Here is a 19792-nt window from a genome sequence, read left to right on the forward strand (position 1 = left end):
AAGCGCGTGTACTGCACTACAGGTACTGCACTAATCAATCGGATGTCTAGACAGGTCATCCACTAGTATATGTACCTGGACGCACTTATATGTCACCACTAGGGACGAAAGTAGTGGTTTTATACTGAAGCACAATTTCTTAGAAATATGGACGAAAGGAAGGAAGGAAGGAAGAAAGAAAGAAAGAAACAAGCGGAAGCACAGGGAGGTTAGCCAGTTCTTAGACCGGCTGGTTACCCTGTGCTAGCGGAAGGGGTAAGGGCGATAAAAGATGATAGAAAAGAGATGTTACAAAAAAAGCAGCAAAAAAAGGAAAAAAGAAAAGGAGAATACGACACTGCTTAAAGTCTGTCTCTAAGACCAGTTGTCCGCAAGAAACGCAATAATGCTTTCAAAGCCTTTGTTGCTGAGGACAGACACAGTCAGTGTCCCAGAACCCATTGTTCCGACAAAGGGCGATTATAAAGTCTATCTAACTCATCGGAAATTTCTTTCCTTGGCGCACTGAAACGGGAACACTCACACAGAAGATGGGCGATCGTTTCTTCCCAGTTGCAGTTATTGCCCGTAGAGTTGTCGGAGATTGCAATCAGAAAGGACAAAGCAGTCGTAAAGGCCACGCCAAGCCATACGCACAGAAGCGTCTCCTCAGCTCGAGATATTCCTGACGGTACACGGAGCTGTAGACTAGGATGCATGCTGCGTAGACGAGCGTTGTTGAATTCCGCCGAGTTCGAATGTGCAAGTGGGAGTTCACGTGCCAGCGAACTAAACCTTGTAGCTGCGTTGGTTCTAGAAAACGGCATAAGCTGAGTGGGCACTGTCGTGTGCAGATCGGGCGGCCTCACCTGCACGGTCGTTACCAAATATACCACTACGACGCGGTATCTACTGATACGCTATGCTGCGTTGTTTCTCTATTGCATCATGATGAAGGAACCTTATATCCGCAACTAACTGCTCATTAGGTCCATAACGAAATGGCGACATTGAAAAGCTGCCTTGGAGTCACAAAAGATGGAGCAAGCTTGCGAAGGTTCTTCAACTACAAACTCTAGCGCTGCACGGCTGGCGGCGAGTTCTGCAGCTGTCGATGATGTTAACTGCGATGTCTTCAATTTTATGGCGACGGACTTTGCGTGAACAAGCACTGCCCCTGCTGAGCTTGCAGAAGTAGCCGAATCATCCGTGTGAATGTGAAGCCGTCCGCTGTCTTTCTTATGCAGGTGCAGTGGCCTGTTGTAGGGCTGAATAGGACGACTGTGTTTCTTTTGGATTCTAGGAATGGTTAGAAGGGCTTAGAGTGGGTGTAGGCGCCACAATGGTAACGGTGGTCTTGCTGGATGCGTGCAGTTTGAAGTAAGCACTACGCAATGCGATTCTTTAGTACCGCTGAACGCAGAGTGTGGCCTTGAAGTAGGAAGTGAGGCTAGCTAGTGTAATGGAATCCGAGCGAAATGCCTGATGGACATTCTCAAAGCATCAACGCGGATGTATGCAGTGACTGGATGGTCACGCGCGATGACGACTGCCGCTGCTGTAGATGCGCATCTCGGAAGTTCAAGACATATTCTCAGTGCTTGAGCGTGAAGCGACTGGAGGACACATACATTTGTTCTTCGGGTTTTGCAAATCACAGGTAAGCTGTAGCGAATGAAACCTAGGAGCAGAGTGGTGTAAAGTTGAAGCATCCCTCGTACAGATGCACCCCGCGATTTTTCACCAAGAAACCTTAGAGCGTGGGTGATCATGGTCAGTTTCTTTTAGGGGTAAAGCTCCTAAAGCCGTGGCTCTGTGCCTCCTAGCTCGTACGTGACCGCCTATGCCGCGCGTATGTGCCAGTGGTGATGGCAACGAAGCAGCGCGAGTGTTCTTGGCCCAGCGCAGGGATGAAGACGTTGCAGTTCTTTCTCTGATCGATAAAGCACGTTTGTCGTGCTCTGTGTCCTCGTCGATCCCACGTCGTTACACTGGTGGAGTTGCGGGGTAAGCTTCATGCTTGGTACTCCATCGCGGAGCCGACAATCGAGCCCGGAATCGCCACCACGCGTCGAAACACCGGTCCACCGATTCAGTCGCCGTCTGCTAGTCGCCATCAGGACCGTGTCCCTCGCACCCAACCTGTCTATCGGGGACGTCAAGTCGTTTAGAGACGCTGCGTTACGTGACTACGACAACAAGTACAAGAACCGTCTGTTTGTGCTGGTTGGGGACTTCAACGTGGACCTCATTGCCAATGACTGGATCGTGCAGCACATGCTTTCCAAACACGCACTCAGATGTATCCATATGCAGACTACCACGATCGGACGTGCATAGACTGTGTTTGCAAACTTCCCACTGCAGCAAGTACAAGGACCTCTCTGACTTCATTTCACGGACCATAAAGCCGTCACAATGAAGGGACCTCGCAATCCAGCCGCCATGACAACGACGAAATGAAAAGAACAAACGAAGAAACGAAACAACAAACGAACAAGAACAAAATAAAAGTTGATTTTGTATAATATACGCACAGTCTTACGTCTTCCTAATGATGTAATGGGCTAACTTTCACGGGAGAGTTACGGTTTACCGATGATCTCCCCCTCTCGAGCTTCGCCCACTCATCATCATTCATTCCGTGGACATGGCGCGATTCTTTATGCTGGCGATGCGAGGGCTCCAGGACAAGTCGTGATCAATTATGACGCTCAGAAAGCGGAGAATTGTCTCATAACTGATATTGTATCCGTTGATTTTATTCACATACGGGCCCATCGCCTTGCGCGTGAAGGGAAGAAGCGAGCACTTCTTCGATGACAGCTCAAGTCCCCATCCTTGATTGTAGTTTGACATCAGTGTAGCAGCTCTGTGAAGCCTGGCAGGTACGGGGAGACACGTCACCCCTGACACCCAGATGCAGATGTCATCTGCATATATTGATAGATGAAGACCGTGCAAGTGCTTCAACCAGGCCGAGGAGTGCTAGGTTAAAAGGGTGGGGTACAGAACTACATCTTGAGGCATACTGCGAGAGGTGTAGTGGCGCGTTGTTGGAGCATCTTAGGTCTATACAAAGAAGGTCCTGCCCTTCAAACAGCTCCCAATCTATTGGTAAACATGGCCCCCCCGTCGAACGTTTCCCAAAACATCCACAATGGCTTCATGCCGTTGTCGTACACGCCTTTCACGTCCAAGGACATCGCCGCAGATAATCTTTTTCGGCTGTTTCGCTGTTGCACAGATGAAACGAGGTCAATGACGTTATCTATGGAGGACCTTCCACGTCGAAAGCCGGTCATAGCCTGAGGGTACCACTCTAGGCGAGTCAATACCATCCTCTGAATCACTTTTCCAAAACAGCTGGCAAGTGCGACCGGGCGATAAAGGTCAAGCCTTGAGAAGTTTTACCTGGCTTAAGCATAGGAACGAGGCGGCTGCATTTCCACGAAGAAGGTAAAAATCCGCTGCACCATGAGTCTTTGCAAACGGCTAGAAGGGCACGCCGAGCTGCTTGACAGCGGTTGCAAAGTGCCGTGCAGGCGGCCCCATCAGGTCCAGGTGATGAAGATCGCTTGCATGCCGTAAAGGCTGCCTGAAGTTCCTCTAGAGAGAGCAGATTGTCCGTTGTCGAAACTTTTGAAACTGGCGCGTTTCTTAGGTAACGCGTGGTGGACGCGGACCCCTAACAGGCAACCTTCACGCAGATATCTTCTGCTATTTCAATTTCGTGCTGAACTTGGTAGAGAGCTAGGCATTTAAAGGGGCGATGTCTGTGTGGCTAGAGTTCCTGTATATGCTACCTTACCTATAGATATCATATACAGTGACTCTAGGTGTGGCGATGCTCGTAGGCCGCGAACAATCCTCCATATTTGCGATAGAGGCTTTTGTGGATCAAGCTACTCGATTAAAGAATTTCACCTAAAAGACTGGAGTGAGTTCATTCGACACTGAATATTCTTCTGCAGACGTTCTGCCCCCCTCAAGTTGTAAAGGAATTTAGTGCGCCTACAGCGTCGTGTAAAAGTGCGCCGGTAGTAGTGCGCTTAGTCTTGCAGTGTCAAAACGGCTTGAAGGTTAAATATATGCTCCTAGCGTGGAAGTGAAGTCCCTGCGTTTTACTATAAGACAGAGGTACTCGTTATCATCAGGTGGGACTGAGTGCTCGAAATAGGTAAGCTCGCATCTCATATAAACGATGACGGTAGTCTGTTCGTTGCAGGTAGCAGACTTGAAGGCTTCGCACCAGATAACCGTATTGCATTGTGAAGGCGTGGCTCGCAAATAATGATAATGGGACATTTCTTCTTGAACACAAACGGTTGAATATCCGAAATGCGGCGTTTGAGGCCAAGAACATTTCATTGTAAACTTGATGCTTCTTTGACTTCGTTACAGCAGGTTTGCTGAGGAGGAGCCATGGTGCTTCTCCAGACTTGACAGCACCGGGTTCAGTGTATCCAATATTTGAAGTTGACTCTTAGCTACCGGAGTGTGGATGCTAGTTAGGAGCGCACGAATCATATTCATGGGGGTCTCTGCCATGGCTACGACCTCCTTATTTCGGCTATGCCCCCACTTTCGTTCCCAAGTGATTTTAGACGAGCGACGCTATGGCTCTGCTGGCTTTGCAACTGTGGCTAACACCAGGTACAAGTAGTAGATGCAAGATAGCGTTGCCATATCCCCGACGAATAGTATATTTTGAGGCAAATAGTATCATTTGACGGCAGTCAGTACATTCAGAATCAGTACGTTTGCGTAGGCCGTGAAAAATCCAGATTGTCACGCTTATCGCGCGATATTTTGTCGTAAATTACACGCGTTTAATGTCAACCAAGCCTTATGAAGCCGTTGGATCGAAGTTTAGGAAAAGAAATGTGTGAGCTGTAATTCCTATTCTGGTTTCGCGCCACACTCTCAGATCTTGTTGGCACAAACCAACTCGCCCAAATCGCCCTTCAGTAACGCCAAAGTTTCTTCTGGAATTATCCTAAGAGAGTGTGGGGTTAGTACAGCTTTCGAGATTAGCAACAGGATAAAACGACACGTCTTACCTCAATTTCTTGCAGGGTCACGTGGTTTCGGACGGCGTCTGCGAGAGCCTGACCCTGGCGCGCGACGACTAGGTGCTCGTTTACGCACAGTTTCTTCACACTCCGGTTGCGAGCCAAGTGGTCCAGGAACACTCCTGCATTTGTGTCATCAGCCTGCAACCCCCAGTTTACAGAGTATGTAAGTCGAGACATAGGCAGTTAGAATCAGCTTCCTTCACGATGCCTCGGCGCATGCGCCCTTACCCCAGCGGAAGAGTCGCGAAACGCCCCTTGGTCTCGGAGGCTTTCTTTCTGTCAATACCGGTTGTCCCAGCCATAGGCGTGCGCACAGGGGGTGCAGGGGAGGGGGCGGCCGCCCCCCTCTAATCACCTAAGAGGGGGGGGGGGGCGCTAAATCTGCCCTGTACATTGACCCTTCTAGTCACCTAAGAGGGGGGGGGGCGCAAAATCTGCCCCATGCATTGAATTAGTAGGGTGGGGGGAGGGCGCTGCGATGAACCTTTGCCCCCCCTGATGGGGAACCCTGCGCACGCCTATGGTCACAGCTCCTACCAAAACCCTACTAAGACGGCAGAAGGCAGCACAGGAAAATGAAAAAGGCGGATTGTATTAGATGCACCGACGTACGTAAAGTAAGTGCCCTTGATGGAACACAATCGTTAAAGGCGGTCAAACATGGGGGGGGGGGGGACAAAAGCGCAAAGAACGCGTTAAGTGACATGGCCCCAGTTGTTGCCTGGTACCATAGCCGTCCAAACGAAAAAAGTCAGAACCTCTACGGTACATCGCAGATATCGAGAAAGAAGAATGAAAACATCGTGTAGATGTTAAAGAGGTTCCACGCGAAACGTACACAGCAGGCAAAGAAGAGACAAGGATGAGCGCGGACTTCCATTTCTTGCTTACTAAAGCAACAAACAAATATATATCTGCACACATCACATCTGCATCTGTCCAAGCAAATGAGCGATAAAACAAACTCATCCGAAGTTGTAGCCAAACTACGAAAACAACACCGTGCGCAGCTGAATTCAAGTATGATAGCTCACTATGTCTGTGTGCAATGGACGGCTTAGTGGCGAAGGTTCCATTCGCGATTGCTGCAGCCTCAGAGATGATCCTTACGTTATCTTCAAGCTGAGTGGCCATAACTGCTGCTCTGTCAAAGGCACGAATCGGCACGAAAAGGCATCCCGAGCAGTGAGGTGTCCAGAAACCATCACTGCCATTTTGCACATTTTGGCTGTGTTCAAGCAAACGCGCACAAAAACGTCTGTCCGTCTGCCCGGTGCAGCTTGGAATACCAACTATGAAGTACCAACTGGTCCGCTCCCAAATCTTGCTCCATTTCAAAGCGTAGTAATAGAAATAATGTAAGAAATCGACCATCAGGTTATGTAAAAACGGTAACCGTCTTACAACTCAACAGTGGCACTGCATAATCTGTTATAGCTCAAGTAGTAGCACGTATGCTGTTCTCCGGGGCCGTTTGCAGCCACTAGCGTTCTTTTAACTAAGCCTAAAGGACCATAAAACTAAGATTATCCAGCAAGCAGCTCCGAACTGTCACTACTACCTTATGTGCTTGCAGCAATGACAAAAAAAGCCGCACCTCCCGGAAGGGGACCGTGAGGAAATGCGAATGCATTTGGGTGCACCCGATGAGTGTGCGATTAATTAATGAAGGGAGACGAGAGTGTGCACGTAGAGGCGTGATGCTCGTGTTGCATTGTGTTACACTTCGTCCTAGTGGTATCGTTGCCACGAGAGATTCGACTTCACCGACTTCCATCGCTATCAAGACACCAAAGCGCGCGCTCCCTGCATGATATATATAGGTCCGAGCGCGGAGTGGAGGAGCGCCCGAGCTCTCTCTTCGCCGAGCGAGCTCCGCGATGCGAGCGCCCTCACTGGGTACACTCCTCCTCTCCCTTACCCTCCGCTGCTCCGCGATGCGAACGCCATCATACGCCTGCGCACTGCTTCTCTCCCTTACCCTCCGCCGCTCACCACCTGCTCCAGTTGCTAGGCGCGGCGCAGCTGTTGCTAGGGGCGAGGAGGAGCGCTCGCGGAGAGATAACACCTGTGCGCACGCCGGCCAGGGACGCAGGACAACCCCCGACTAAGAAATGCATTCGCATTTAAAACAGCGCAGAAAGACGTCTGGATAGATCCGACGAGATCGACATGTTAATGCTTTCATTAGTGTGGCTCTTTTAATGATTATGAAAATATACAGCTAACATATTTAACTCCAGAGGAAAAGCCTATTCATAGGGCTGGTGCATTAAGAGCAGTCAGCGCAAGAGCGCGGCTATGACAAAGCGCTGCGAGGCTTGGTGGCTCTTGATTCGCTTCGTAGACTTGATAGTACCGAGATGATTATCTGCGAACCTGTGGCAGCCTATATTAGAAAGGCAACCTGAGCCTCGCCATACCCTTGACAGAGAGCGCCCTGGTCAATTGGTGCATTAATCGGGTGCTCGATTCGGACAAAAAGGTGTCATGAAACGGGCTGTAGTTTGACCCCTTCACTGAGCGTTGCAGGAGGGGTTCTGTTGTTGTAACCATGCGTTACTTTCCATATAAGAACTTTTCTCGAACTTCAACCTAGCATTGGTTAGTAAACACGCTTCTGAGTTTGCGCAATACTCACCACGACCTGATCGAACTGCAGGATAGTTAGAGCAGTGGCTTCCTCCACGTAGCCGCCGATCTTGCTCGCCACATCATAGTTAAAGAGGATGTTCGTAAGAAGCAGCCAAGTCAGGTTCTTCATGGTTGCAAGAGCCTCGCAAAAGTCGGACCTCTCGGTCTCGATCATCTGAAGCGATAAAAAGCAAAAAGGACGCCAAAAAAAGGAGCAAAAGCTTTACGGCGAGTCGGCCTAGTTGGAATAGATTCGTCTTGATAATATTTTCCCGAAAACACAGAGACAAAGAGCCTCGGTTTCATCCGTAACGAAGGAATATTTTGTTCTAGCTAGCCTCAAAACTCGGAAGGTGGCATAAAGAGGAAAATAAATATCGAAAGGGAACTCCCCACCACACTTCAGATTGTGGTTGTCAATTGGTGTTAGAATTTACCGGATGATGTGGATGAGCACATTCTTCTTCAAGTAAATGGAAACGCAGGCTTCATTTTCAAACTAACTTTGTTCTGTTGCACTTTCGAACTTTCCTTAATTATGTTAATGAGAGACTTCCAGTTCTCGACACAAACCGAAACTATAGGCAGATAAATCAGCAATTATTTCACATTAATCACATTAATGCGAATCACACTAATGTGAAATCACATTAATTATGGACCCATTAATTGTGATAAAGTAAGGCAAGGTAGCCGTGCGCATAAGCGGGTCATGTAGATAACAAGGATAGCGCACGTGGCAGATTCCGGTTGCGCCGGCTGTAAATAACCTTACACGAGGCGTTCGCAGAAACGCCATTGACTGCGCCCATATGTCACTTCATCTCGGTTTACTAAATCCAGTGTAGGCGCGCCTACTTCACAACTAGCAGAGGATTAACTTCACCATGTGATTTCGCTAGCCAGTCATATACACTCGCAGCATTGACGTGCCTGCAGCACCAGAAGCCATCATTGGAAGGAGGACACACAAAGTTTGCATACCGCCGGCTAGATAGACAACTTGGCAAACATAATTATAACAAGTGCAGGAAAGTTCCATGAAAAGGATCATGCCTCTATACATTAAATCGTAAAGCTCTAAATGATAACTCAGTACGGCAATCAACAATTTGCTGCGGTTGCTTGTTGCACCGGATGATGCTGTGCACGAACAACAAATGGTGAACGACACTTGTTGTACAAATACAGTAAAAACTCGTTAATTCGAACTCGAAGGGCACTACAAAATTGTTAGAGTTAAGTGGAGTTCGAATTCACGGAAGGGCGCTAGAATGAACGTAAATCGCGCCACACTGCATGGGTAGAACCCAAACAAGCCACCTCTGGACTCGTTATCGCGATTTAAGCACTACTACACGTTTGTGGCAGGAGATTTCGTAAATTAAATTCATGGAGCAGCGAAGAGAATTATTTGGTATGTCAGTGATACGCCAGAAACAAGCACCGACATGCATTCATGTGAGCAGTGAGCCTTAATGTCGATAGTTATGCTCCAAAGCACGTTTATTTACATGAGAGAATTAACGCAGTCAAGGGTTTACTTGCTTGTGTTTCTTCTGTCACCACTCCATGAGCATTGTCTGCAGCTTGCCCAAGAGCTCCAGCGCAGCGTCCGAATTCTCATCTGCTGAGAAATGCTGCGGTTTCCTTGTTTTGAATATCTAGTAAATCTGTTTTGGTTTGGTTTTGCAACACACTGTGATCACTCTGAGGCGATATCTGCGAGGAGCAATGAAAACCAGGCGCTCCCAGTTCGAACTAACGATTGGGGATACCCACGCGTTCGAGTTATCGGGAGCTTTCCTCAAATACTCAGGGCCGGGGCCAGGGCGTCTGTTGAATTAACTCTAAGTTCAAATTAACCGAGCGCGAATTAACGAGCTTTTACTGTATTTCCAATTTATTCAAAGTGCCATCAATTATTTCACATAAGAAATGAGGGAGAAATAGATAAGTTTCGCGAATTGTTTTAAACGTGCGGTGAGAAAATGTGAAAAGCATTTACAATCGCATGCTTTTTTTTCCTGCGTGTGCTGAAAAGTTACTACCCCAAGCTCTGCTTACGGCCGCGGCGGCCGTATTTTCGATGGAGGCGAAAATGCTTGAGGCCCATGTACTTAGATTTAGGTGCACGTTAAAGAACCCCAGGTCCCATAATCATATCGTGCTTTTGGGACGTTAAAGCCCGACAGTTACTATTAAGCTCTGCTTAAGGCACTGCAAGTAAAGTAATTACAGACAATATCTCCATTTTTGGTCTACACAACAGAACCGCTTGTTGCACATTAGGTTTTCTGTACGGCTACACTGCAAACGAAAAGATGGAGCTTGACTAGACCGAGTACAATAACTGCTCGTCATCTTAGTGTTTTGCTGTACTCGGAAAAAACTTACGCGCTACCTACGACCACTATACATTTATTTATTTCTAGATACTCCAATCTCCAAAATAGCATAGCAGGTGCGATGCACAAAACCAGTTTTCAGAGAAGGCACAGACACAAAAACATAAAATTTACACGTAAAAAGTACAAGAAAGTATTGAAATGCACAAAGTAGATAAAAATGACAAACGCAATTTATTGGAAGCGAAAATAAAAGTTCGAAAGAAGACTCCACGGAATACATTGAATCAGCGCAAAAAATAATAAAAACACAAATAACACAACAAAGACAAAATGAATGCATAGTCGATGAGCTTTATCCTGAATGCAAATACATCATGTATGTACCAGCCAGCGTCAAGAAAGATCCTGTTAAAGTATTGACAACAAACAGTGCGGCTTCTGCCAGTATACTCACCGAGCCGGGAACATCGAGGAGCCAGAGCTTGCATTCCAGTCGATAGACACCCACGGCGCCAGTCTTGAGGGCGTGCCAAACGACGAGCTTCTCCATATATGTTGTAATATCGAAGTAAATGTATGCCACGCACCTGCGCATGATCAAGACGAGCGTCCCTAATTACAAACTGTACGAAATTAAGTGAAGAAATGGGAGTCGATCGAGCTCCCCAATTGCCATGAAAAAAAAAATGGATAGCTACGCACTAATGGTGTGAAGACTGTTGAAGCAGCAGAGCTGGTGGCCTTCCCCTCCTCCTTTTCTTCACCCTCACTTTCACATTACTCCTCCTCACTCTCGCCTTTCTTTTTTATACTATACATAGATGAATATACTATACTATACAGAATATACTATACTATACTTTGCTATACATAAATATATACGCTATGCTTTCTTTCCATTCTTTCCATATTTCTTTATCTCTGTTCCTTTCTTTCTTTCTGCCTTTCCCTTTCTCTCTACCTATCTCTCGCCCACAGTGACACCATCATATGGTTCCCATAAGTACTTGTTCCGCTGCCGTGCCTGGATAGCCGAGTTGTTAAGACGCTCGCCTTCGGACCGCGGGTACCCGGTTCGAATCCCGCCTTGCCAAGATATTTATTTTGTTTTAATATCTTCTCCTCCTCACCACTTCGCACTTTTCACTTAACGCTTCCTTCCCTGTTCTTTGCCTCAGCATGCACTCCTCGTTTTACTAGACTTTACTCTCTCCCACTCCAGGCTCCAACCTCCTTCCCCATCGCTATACGTCACTCTCCTTCGCTCTGCTCTCTCCCTCCACTATCTTCGCTTTTTCCTAGCACCTGCCGTACTCGATAGCGGGGCTTGCCCAATTCCTTGGCGCATACCCACCCGAGTTCTCGCGTAGGCTGCGTGGAGTTACTCCAAGCCTTAACAACTCCGCTGTTAAACAAATTGGTGGAGGTTCAACTCTGTAAACCTACTTATCACATGCGAAAGGTACGTTTGGCTTGGTTTTCCGACGACTGTGCCCACCGGTGGCGGCTGCAGTAGATTTTATATTTTCACACATCCCCTCTCGGTAAGCTTCTGTATAACGTGTTAATCTGGCTTCCCTTTGGTCTGGTGTCTCAGCAGGAAACTTTGCCATTGCATGTTTTTGCAGCCTGCCATTTAGCTATATATCTAATGCATGACTAGAATGAGCCTGGCGCTTGCGGAAGCGCACGCACAGGCGGCCTAACCGGCACGCCATCCATGGCGGGACTAAGCAGGAGGGGTGTTGCTTTGCGTGGCTGCGATTGGATGCCTTTATTGAGACGCCAGCGCGAAGCGCCGCTTCTGTTACGGGCCTTGCGGATGGGCGGAATTCAAGATGGCGGCGCACACGGCATACGTCGTGACCGCAAGAGGTACAGAAGCCGCGCGGCGCTGGAAATATTGTTGAAATATTCGAGCAACAAAGCATGATGCACGGACGGCGTGAGTCGTAAAATGTCGCGGCGCAGAAGCACATTGCGAGCGAGCACCCAGAAACTGCCGACTACGGCCAACGCACGCCTCACCAGAACTGTCCATAACGACAGACGACGAAACTTTGTAACGGACATCAAAGCCCGCCAGAGAGTGGCGGTGGAGGGACTTGCGAGATAAGAGAAGGCAAGTAAGTTTTAGGAGTGCTGTTTCTTGGGCTAGTTGGAACAGCATACTGTATTTTTGGCGGGCTTGAAAAACAAGGACGCAGTGACGCATACATCAATCACAAACGAACTCGCTCCAGTTGTTCAATTGCTAGAGCCCCCTTCTTTGTGGTTTACGCGTGCCAAACTGTGTATTTATGTGTAACCTAGTATTTGACGATTTGCCGTGAGGTTTAATAAACATCACGCAATGGTCTTGCGTTGTCTCGCTTATGATCTAAATACCCTCGCGTGTTGTAGCTGTTGTGCACGATAAAGATGTATTTCGTTTGGCACACATTGTACAAACACATACAAATGGAGGACTATAATCTCAAGCGCAGGCTTTTATTTCCTCGACTGACGCGTCGCAACTGATCGCACGTACCGGATACGGAACACCTTCCACTGTCATCGCTAGCACGACCCGCGTAATCTCGATGGCTCGGTGCTATTCCCACGGGTGTGAACAAAATTCGCTGCGATTGCTCTGAACGGAGCGAAAAATCCGAACATGTTGGCAACGCTCATCTGACGGTAGCGACGAAAAGGGTCGCCTGTTTTAAACAGTGCTGTATGCGTTACCGAAAAAAAGTATCTAAATACGTTACTCGTTACGCTAAAGAAAAAGGAACGCGTTACCACCCTGCGTTACCCATAAAAAAAGCTAACGCGTTACCGTTACCGAAAAAAAGTAACGGCCGTTACTTCTGCCGTTACCCCATAGTCAGAAACCTTAATCAGTGCGTCCTTGCCTCAAGAGCCTACAATAGCAACTTTATAAAACACATATTTATATGTCACAATAAAGTTCTTGCGCAAACAAAAGTTACCAGAAATACTGATCAAACGAGAACAATTTGCACAAATCTGCCGTATCTTCGCAGTATTATAGTGGCCTAAAGTCCTGTATAGTTGTTACATGTGATGGCTTCTAACTCTGTGGCACATGGGGAAGCTATTTTTCGGAATGGGTCATTGAACACAAAGTAATCGATATCATCATCAACGCTCTCCGCAATGAAAATATCTCTGAAGATGCTTGCAGTAATTATGACGGCATGCTTCTTCTACCAAAATTAATGCGCACATTTTGTAGCAATAAAGGAGTGCTTAAATGACATAAATCTCGCTCATGGCGATGCCATGCGTCATCAAAGGAACAGAGACATTCGCTTATCTGCAGTTGGCGATTACATTCAGAAGGCATCTTAGAAGAAGTCATCCTCCTTTGCGCTGGAGCTCACACCGAGTCTTGATGTCCACAAGCCGAGCAGACCTCGACAGCTCGCTTTTGACGATTACGAGGACCGCATTACACTTCGCTTCATCGACAATCAACTACAGCTTGAAACTCGATAACAAGGTAGCCGAAACTGTAGCAGGTCTGTTTAATAAATTTCGGCAATATGCTCCACATTGCAATTTCACACTCGCAAAAAAAGACCCCGCCCGAGGTCGCTTTGTCAACGCTTGGCGGGCCGACAGCAGTCTGCCGCAGCGACGAAATAACGTCGGGGCAAGCTCCGAGAAAGGCGCTCCTACAAGACGAATGAATTTTGTGTAAAACTGCGAGGATAATTGAAACAAAAAAGTAACGAGTAACGTGAAACCTCACGTTACCGAAAAATGGTAACGAAAGTACGTTACCCGTTACAGTTCCGAAATAGTAACGAGTACGTTACTAAGTTACTGGAAAAAGTAACGCGTTACCGGTAACGCCGTTACTTGTAACGTGTTACCGCCAACACTGGTTTTAAAGACAGAAGCCTAGATGCCCTGACAAGTAACCTTCCGCGTCATTGACAAGAACGCAAAAAATCACGTCATTAGCAATGACGTTGTGACGATGTCATAACGTGACATCACATGATGCTGTCATCACATGTCATCGTCGCTTGGTCAGAGGTGGACCGATGCTGTGAGGCAGCGCAAAACCACGTGAGGTGCAAAGAGCTGGCAATTCCTCCGAACGTGGAGGCAGTTCAAAAGCACGTTAGTTGCGGAAAGCTTTCAGAAGGGCCAATACATAGGATTTACGAAAAACAGGATGATCGCTATTTGCCTTTGAGTGGTCTCAGGCACATGCAAAGGGACCATGTGATTTTTTTTCAGTGGCGGCATAATTCGCGCTCTCGTGAATTCGCCTTGTTTAAGAAACGATCTGAAGACTGGTTGCGTTCAAGCGCACATTAAAAGCCGTTGCCAAAACGTGACTTTTACGAAACCCGTCAAATGAAAAGGAAAAGAAGCAAGAAATACTACAATTTTCTGCAAAATGAAATTTCGCTGTACGTTACATCTGCTGTCGTTTCTTTTTCTCCCTCTTCCTACGTACGCAGCTACAAAACGCTGTAAAACGTAGTGACAACTAGAGTAAGACGAATGGTGGTTTTGGCTATATCTCGCAGAACTATATACCGCATGAACAGTCGACAAATACCTGTGTTGTCGAAGCAGCAGATGGATGAGCAGAGAAGCACGAAGCATGTCCAGCACATCAGGTTTGCCTGCGGGCCACTGGTAGCTCTCGAGCGAAATCTCGCCCCACTGGTACTCTCGAATTTTGACGTTGTTTCGGGCAAGGATGCGGTTCCACAGGTCGAAGTCGGAAACAATCCAGCATCGCTTCTCACCGGGCTCCCACGTGCAGGAGCGTTCGAAACCCAAATTGTTGTCAGCACTTTCACAGCCGTCGACGTCCACACCGTTGCTCACTGCACTGGCGCGGGCACCTGGAAGTGTTGATATAAGAACTGTTTGGGCTTCACATCCCAAAACCACGATATGATTATGAGCAACGGCTTAATGAATGGCTCTGGATATTTCGACCACCTGCGACTCTTCATCGTGCGCCTAAAGCTACGCACATGGTTCTCTAGCATTTTGCCTCCATCGAAAGTCGGCCGCCGCGGCCGGGATTTGATCCCGCGGCCTTCGAATCAGCAGTGGAGCACCATTACAGCTAGACAAGCGCGGCGGGTTTAAAAAAATTACAGCATATCCACGGGTGAATGATGAAGAGCTTGGGCGAAGCTCCTGAAGGAATCATGTGTACACCGTGAAATGTTCAGTGGTTTCGCCCAGCAGTAATCAAAGCGATACGCCGCTTTGTTTATTTTTCCTTTTTCCGTTTTCCCTTTTTTATTTTTCTATTTTTATATTTCTTACTTATTTTGATTTTTTGTTTTTTATTTTTATTTTTTATTTTCTTATTCTTATTTTTTATTTTTATTTTTTAAAATTATTTCTATTTTTTTCATTAACATTTTTCTATCTCTATGGGACAGCGCCATCTATTATACTGTTCGGGAAATACTACCGCGGTTACGCCTGACATGGGACAAGGTTAGACTAAGAGGAGCTACGCCCCTAAAAAATAGGCCAAGTTGGGCTTTGCACATAACGCATAAAGTTTCTCACAAAACTAGCTAAGCAAGCAGTAAACCCCAGAGCATTCTGGGATGATGCCAATAAGTGAGTTTTTTTTTGTTATCGTAAGTGCCACGAGAGAGTGAGATGTAATTTACTTGATCAAAATTCGGAATACTGCTGAATCCAGCCCGTGTAGTTGCAGATGGGATTACTGGTGATGAGGTTATGCATACCGGTCTGCTAAAGGTAATACAGAAGCGTCAAGCATCGAAAATGTATAAAGGCAAAAACACTATACGTCGGTCAGTAAGCTGGTATATAACAGCACAAGCCGAAAGTAAACTTTAGACTGCATAGAATTGCTGTTAGAAAACTGTCACAAAGGTCATTTAGCGACGCGCTTGTAGGGTAAAATACTACAAAAAACTGACAGGACACAGTTTAACAGTACGAGCGCTGGTCCTGTTAAACTTTGTCCTATGAGTTTTCATGTGCAGTGTGTGTTACCCTAACACAAGCTCATCGTCAAGCCATCATGAACCAACTGGCCCCAATCATAGCGCTACTTTCTTAAAGGTTAACGACTAACAGGGGAGGCTACTTAAGCAAAGAAAATTTGCCGAAGAATAACAACTGGTAGAGCGCATACGGCAGTAATTCGCAAATATTCACCGGCAGTACACTGATGTCACTAAATATAAAAATTAATCATTGCATTTTGCCGGTACTACCGTTTCGAGTGGAAACTGCGAGAATAATTAAAAAAACTGGAAATAATGTTAAGAGCCAAGCAGTGTTTTATTGAATGGAAAGTGATAATCAACATGACGAGGCAGAAGTGCAGAATAGTGGGCGGGATAACAGGCATAGCTGATATTCTATTGCCCATTAAAAAAAATAAAAAACAAGGGACCCGCGCAGCTTACGTAATGCCTAGGAAAGGGAACCACTGGTCACTTAAGACAACGCAATGGATGCCATGGGATGGGAATCGCCATCGAAGGTGCCACATAGTTGAGCGGAGTGACGAAAGCAACTTGAGTAGTTGAATAGAGCATGCTGGTTCAAGTGAAGCGTTCATTATGTTACAGCACGACAAGAACGATGAAAAAGCTAGGTCACACAAACAACGGGACACATCTCTTGTTGCGCTGTAACATAAGCAACAAGTACCAACTAGCACATTTTCACTATACTCCTAAATCGTAAAGCTGATAGTGCCGATACAAACGCGGAAAAAGAGAGGCACTCGCAGTAGAAAAACGCAGCGCAGACTTTCAACAAAGCATTCATTTTGACTGTGTACGGTTATTTATATTGAAGGCTTAACAGAATGAACGAAGACCGCATTTGCGCATCGTTTGTAGTCATGTCGCTATCGCCCTGGCATTCTTGTCTAATGCCCGTATCCACAAACCAATCTTATCCTTATCTCATGGTTTCCTCAACTTTCCGTGCACTCTACACGCGCTATCAGGGCACAAAAGCGTAACAGGTTAAACGATAACTACAAGATTGGTTTGTGAACGCCGTCCCACTACTTTTAATAATAATAATATCTGGTGTTTAACGTCCCAAAACCGCTACATGATTATGAGGGACGCCGTAGTGGAGGGCTCTGGAAATTTCGACCATCTGGTGTTCCCTAACGTGAACATACATCGCATAGTACACGGGCCTCTAGCATTTCGCCTGCATCGAAATGCGACCGCCGTGGCTGGGTTCGAACCTGCGACCTTCGGGTGAGCGGCCGAACACCGCAAACGCTACACCGCCACGGCAGACATCCCACATCGTTGATCAAATGCATTAAACACACAATACCGTTAAGTAAAACGCGGGATAAGGATGGTTTGTGAGTACGGGCCTTAGAGGGTCAGCTCTTTTTCACACAAAGCTATCGGTAGGAAGCTAACGAAATTCTGACCCGCACGTGATGTGGCGGCTGCCTCGATGATTTCCCTTGTAGAGTTGACTTACATCGAGATAAAATCTGGCATCAATCGAAAAAAGGTTTGCATCTACAGTAGCGACAGTGCACACCAAGATGACCCTAAACTGATCTGTAGTAGCCATAGCAGCGTTCTCTCAGCCGATAGTTCATGCATCGGCCACTTTGGCCTATATACACTTTATTACAGATAGCCGGTACAGTCAAAGCCGACTATATCGAGCTCGGGTAAATCAAATTTTCCTTTATATCGAACTATTTTTGAACGCCACAATACTTTAATGTCAATGAATAGGATAATCTACGGCTACTTTCAATGAAAACAGCCGGAACGCTTTATATATCAAATATTAGGTAGTGTGGTACGCCCCAAAATGTTCGCTTTCGCTCACAAGAAGGTGGCTTTTCCTCACGGAAGGGGACTTCCCCGCATGCTTTTGGGAGAGAGCCAGTGTATTGTGTTCCTTCGTCCTCGTCCTCTTTTGCGCTGTGTTTCCCCAGCTACGCTCCATTACCTTACATTGTGTGTATGTTAATGATACTGATCTCTGAATGTATGAGCTGTTTCTCTCCGCAGGAAAAAAATTCAGCACTGGCGTTTCCAACGACAAAGCGCATATCTTCTTTAGAAAAAAAGGACACAACTCAGCAGCATGGCGCTTATGAAACCTTTTAAATTTTGTCTGGGTAATGTTACTTTTTAACTTCGAGTTACAGATGCAGATTAAAGGCAGGGGATTTTCAAACCTTACGTCTGACGTCTGCGTTGTCTGTTATTGGTAGATATGAAATCTGCAGACGAGTAAAAACTGTCAGGAAGTAACTGATGGCACTGTCTCCGAGTCGTGGTTATTTGGGTTAAGCCATGTTCCTGTAATCACTACGACATCAATCCCGTACAAGGGCAACAGTTTACAGACTTCTGTACTTTGTTTACAATATTTATTTGCATTAACCCCTAATAATTCAATTGGCTTTTTGTTTACAGTCACACCTTAAAAGAGGTTGCCTTGCCAAGGCCATGGGTTCGAGCGTGTTTCGCAGCTAATTATATGTGCCATTTTATTCCAGACAAACCATTAACTGATGCTATTGAACTTGTCGTAGGCTAAAATTGCATTTGCTCCATCGCTGCGATTCAACGCAAACGCCTGCCGCAGTTTCCTCCGAGTTTGCCAATAAAGGTCATCATGATCGTTTTGTTATGGATAAACCTGTCATGCCAGGTGTTCAGCTTACGTTTACCCTATAGTACAACTATATTGAAACACATTAAGTCACAGTTACGCCGCCAGGGTGAAGCAACGAATGCGATAGAAACATATTGGAATGTAATGCGTAGAAAGACTATCAGCTCACTCCTTCTGCAAACACCGATGCTGCAGCGAGCGAAGTGACCTTCGTGCGATGAAAGCACAACACATTCGAAGCTATGAGCCATATGTTGAACCCTTCTCAAGAGATAGGCCTGCCAGAACGGGTGACTACGCCTTGTAGGTTAAGGTACATAGCCGGAGGCGTGCAGCCTAACCTTGGCAAAGGACGAGCGGGCCGACGCTCTTCGAAGCGCATTCTTTTTGCGCTTGAGCCACCTCGCAGTTGATAAGTGAACAAGCCTCTGCCGCGCTGAAGAAACTCGGGGGTCTGTGCTAACCACCACAGATAAATGGTGCACATAGAGAGCTCGCCGTTAGTATGTTGGAGGATTATGCGTTCGTGGCCGAGTCGCTTAACACGCCGCTAGAGAGGTTCTCAGGTTCGAATCCCCGGTCTGGCGCTTCTGAAAAACTTTCCTGGGCACTATTGTTGCTTGTGGGCGTTATGAATACACGGAACGACACGGCAGCGCCGACGGCAAAACCCACCTAGGGTGGCCATATGATCTCTGTCGCAATAATATTGCCGCGCCGGCTTCTTTCTTGTTACACGTGTAACCACCGATAGGCGCAAGCGGCACCGGAACCTTCCAGATTGATTGACAATTTTATGATAACATTGCTCGCTCGACGCTACTTTATTCTAGGACTCACGTAGTCACCAAAGGCAATGCGGAAACCTTCGAATGAGCGTGCATAAACGCCGACGCGTTTCACAAACGATCAGATTGATCGACGCCCAACGTCTGTGCTCGCCGCTATGATAATAATAATACGCCCCAAAACCACGATATGATTAAGAGGGATGCCGTAGTGGAGGGCTCCGGAAATTTCGACCACCTTTGGTTCTTCAACGTGCACCTAAAGCTAAAATCACGGGCCTCAAACATTTCCTCCTCCATTGAA

General features: G+C 46.8%; 2 protein-coding genes across 2 annotated transcripts in view; both read right to left on the reverse strand.

Annotated features, from left to right (window-relative positions):
• Window positions 1-7848, reverse strand: part of LOC119406561 (uncharacterized) — a 46993-nt gene extending 39145 nt beyond the window's left edge. The window contains exons 1-2 of the mRNA XM_049419758.1: window positions 7699-7848; window positions 5043-5195 (exon numbers count right to left, since the gene is read on the reverse strand). Of these exons, the coding sequence (XP_049275715.1) occupies window positions 5043-5195; window positions 7699-7821 (276 nt within the window). The 5' untranslated portion in view covers window positions 7822-7848. The remainder of the gene's footprint in view (window positions 1-5042; window positions 5196-7698) is intronic.
• A 947-nt stretch (window positions 7849-8795) lies between these two features.
• LOC125760274 (uncharacterized) lies at window positions 8796-19388 on the reverse strand. The gene is made up of 4 exons (XM_049420138.1): window positions 19376-19388; window positions 14628-14919; window positions 10497-10629; window positions 8796-8834 (listed from the first exon to the last, which is right to left on the reverse strand). The coding sequence occupies exons 1-4, from the start codon at window positions 19386-19388 to the stop codon at window positions 8796-8798; spliced, it is 477 nt and encodes a 158-aa protein (XP_049276095.1).
• Window positions 19389-19792: the final 404 nt, after the last annotated feature.

This window comes from Rhipicephalus sanguineus, chromosome 10 (assembly GCF_013339695.2).
Source record: "Rhipicephalus sanguineus isolate Rsan-2018 chromosome 10, BIME_Rsan_1.4, whole genome shotgun sequence".
Lineage (NCBI taxonomy): Eukaryota > Metazoa > Arthropoda > Arachnida > Ixodida > Ixodidae > Rhipicephalus > Rhipicephalus sanguineus.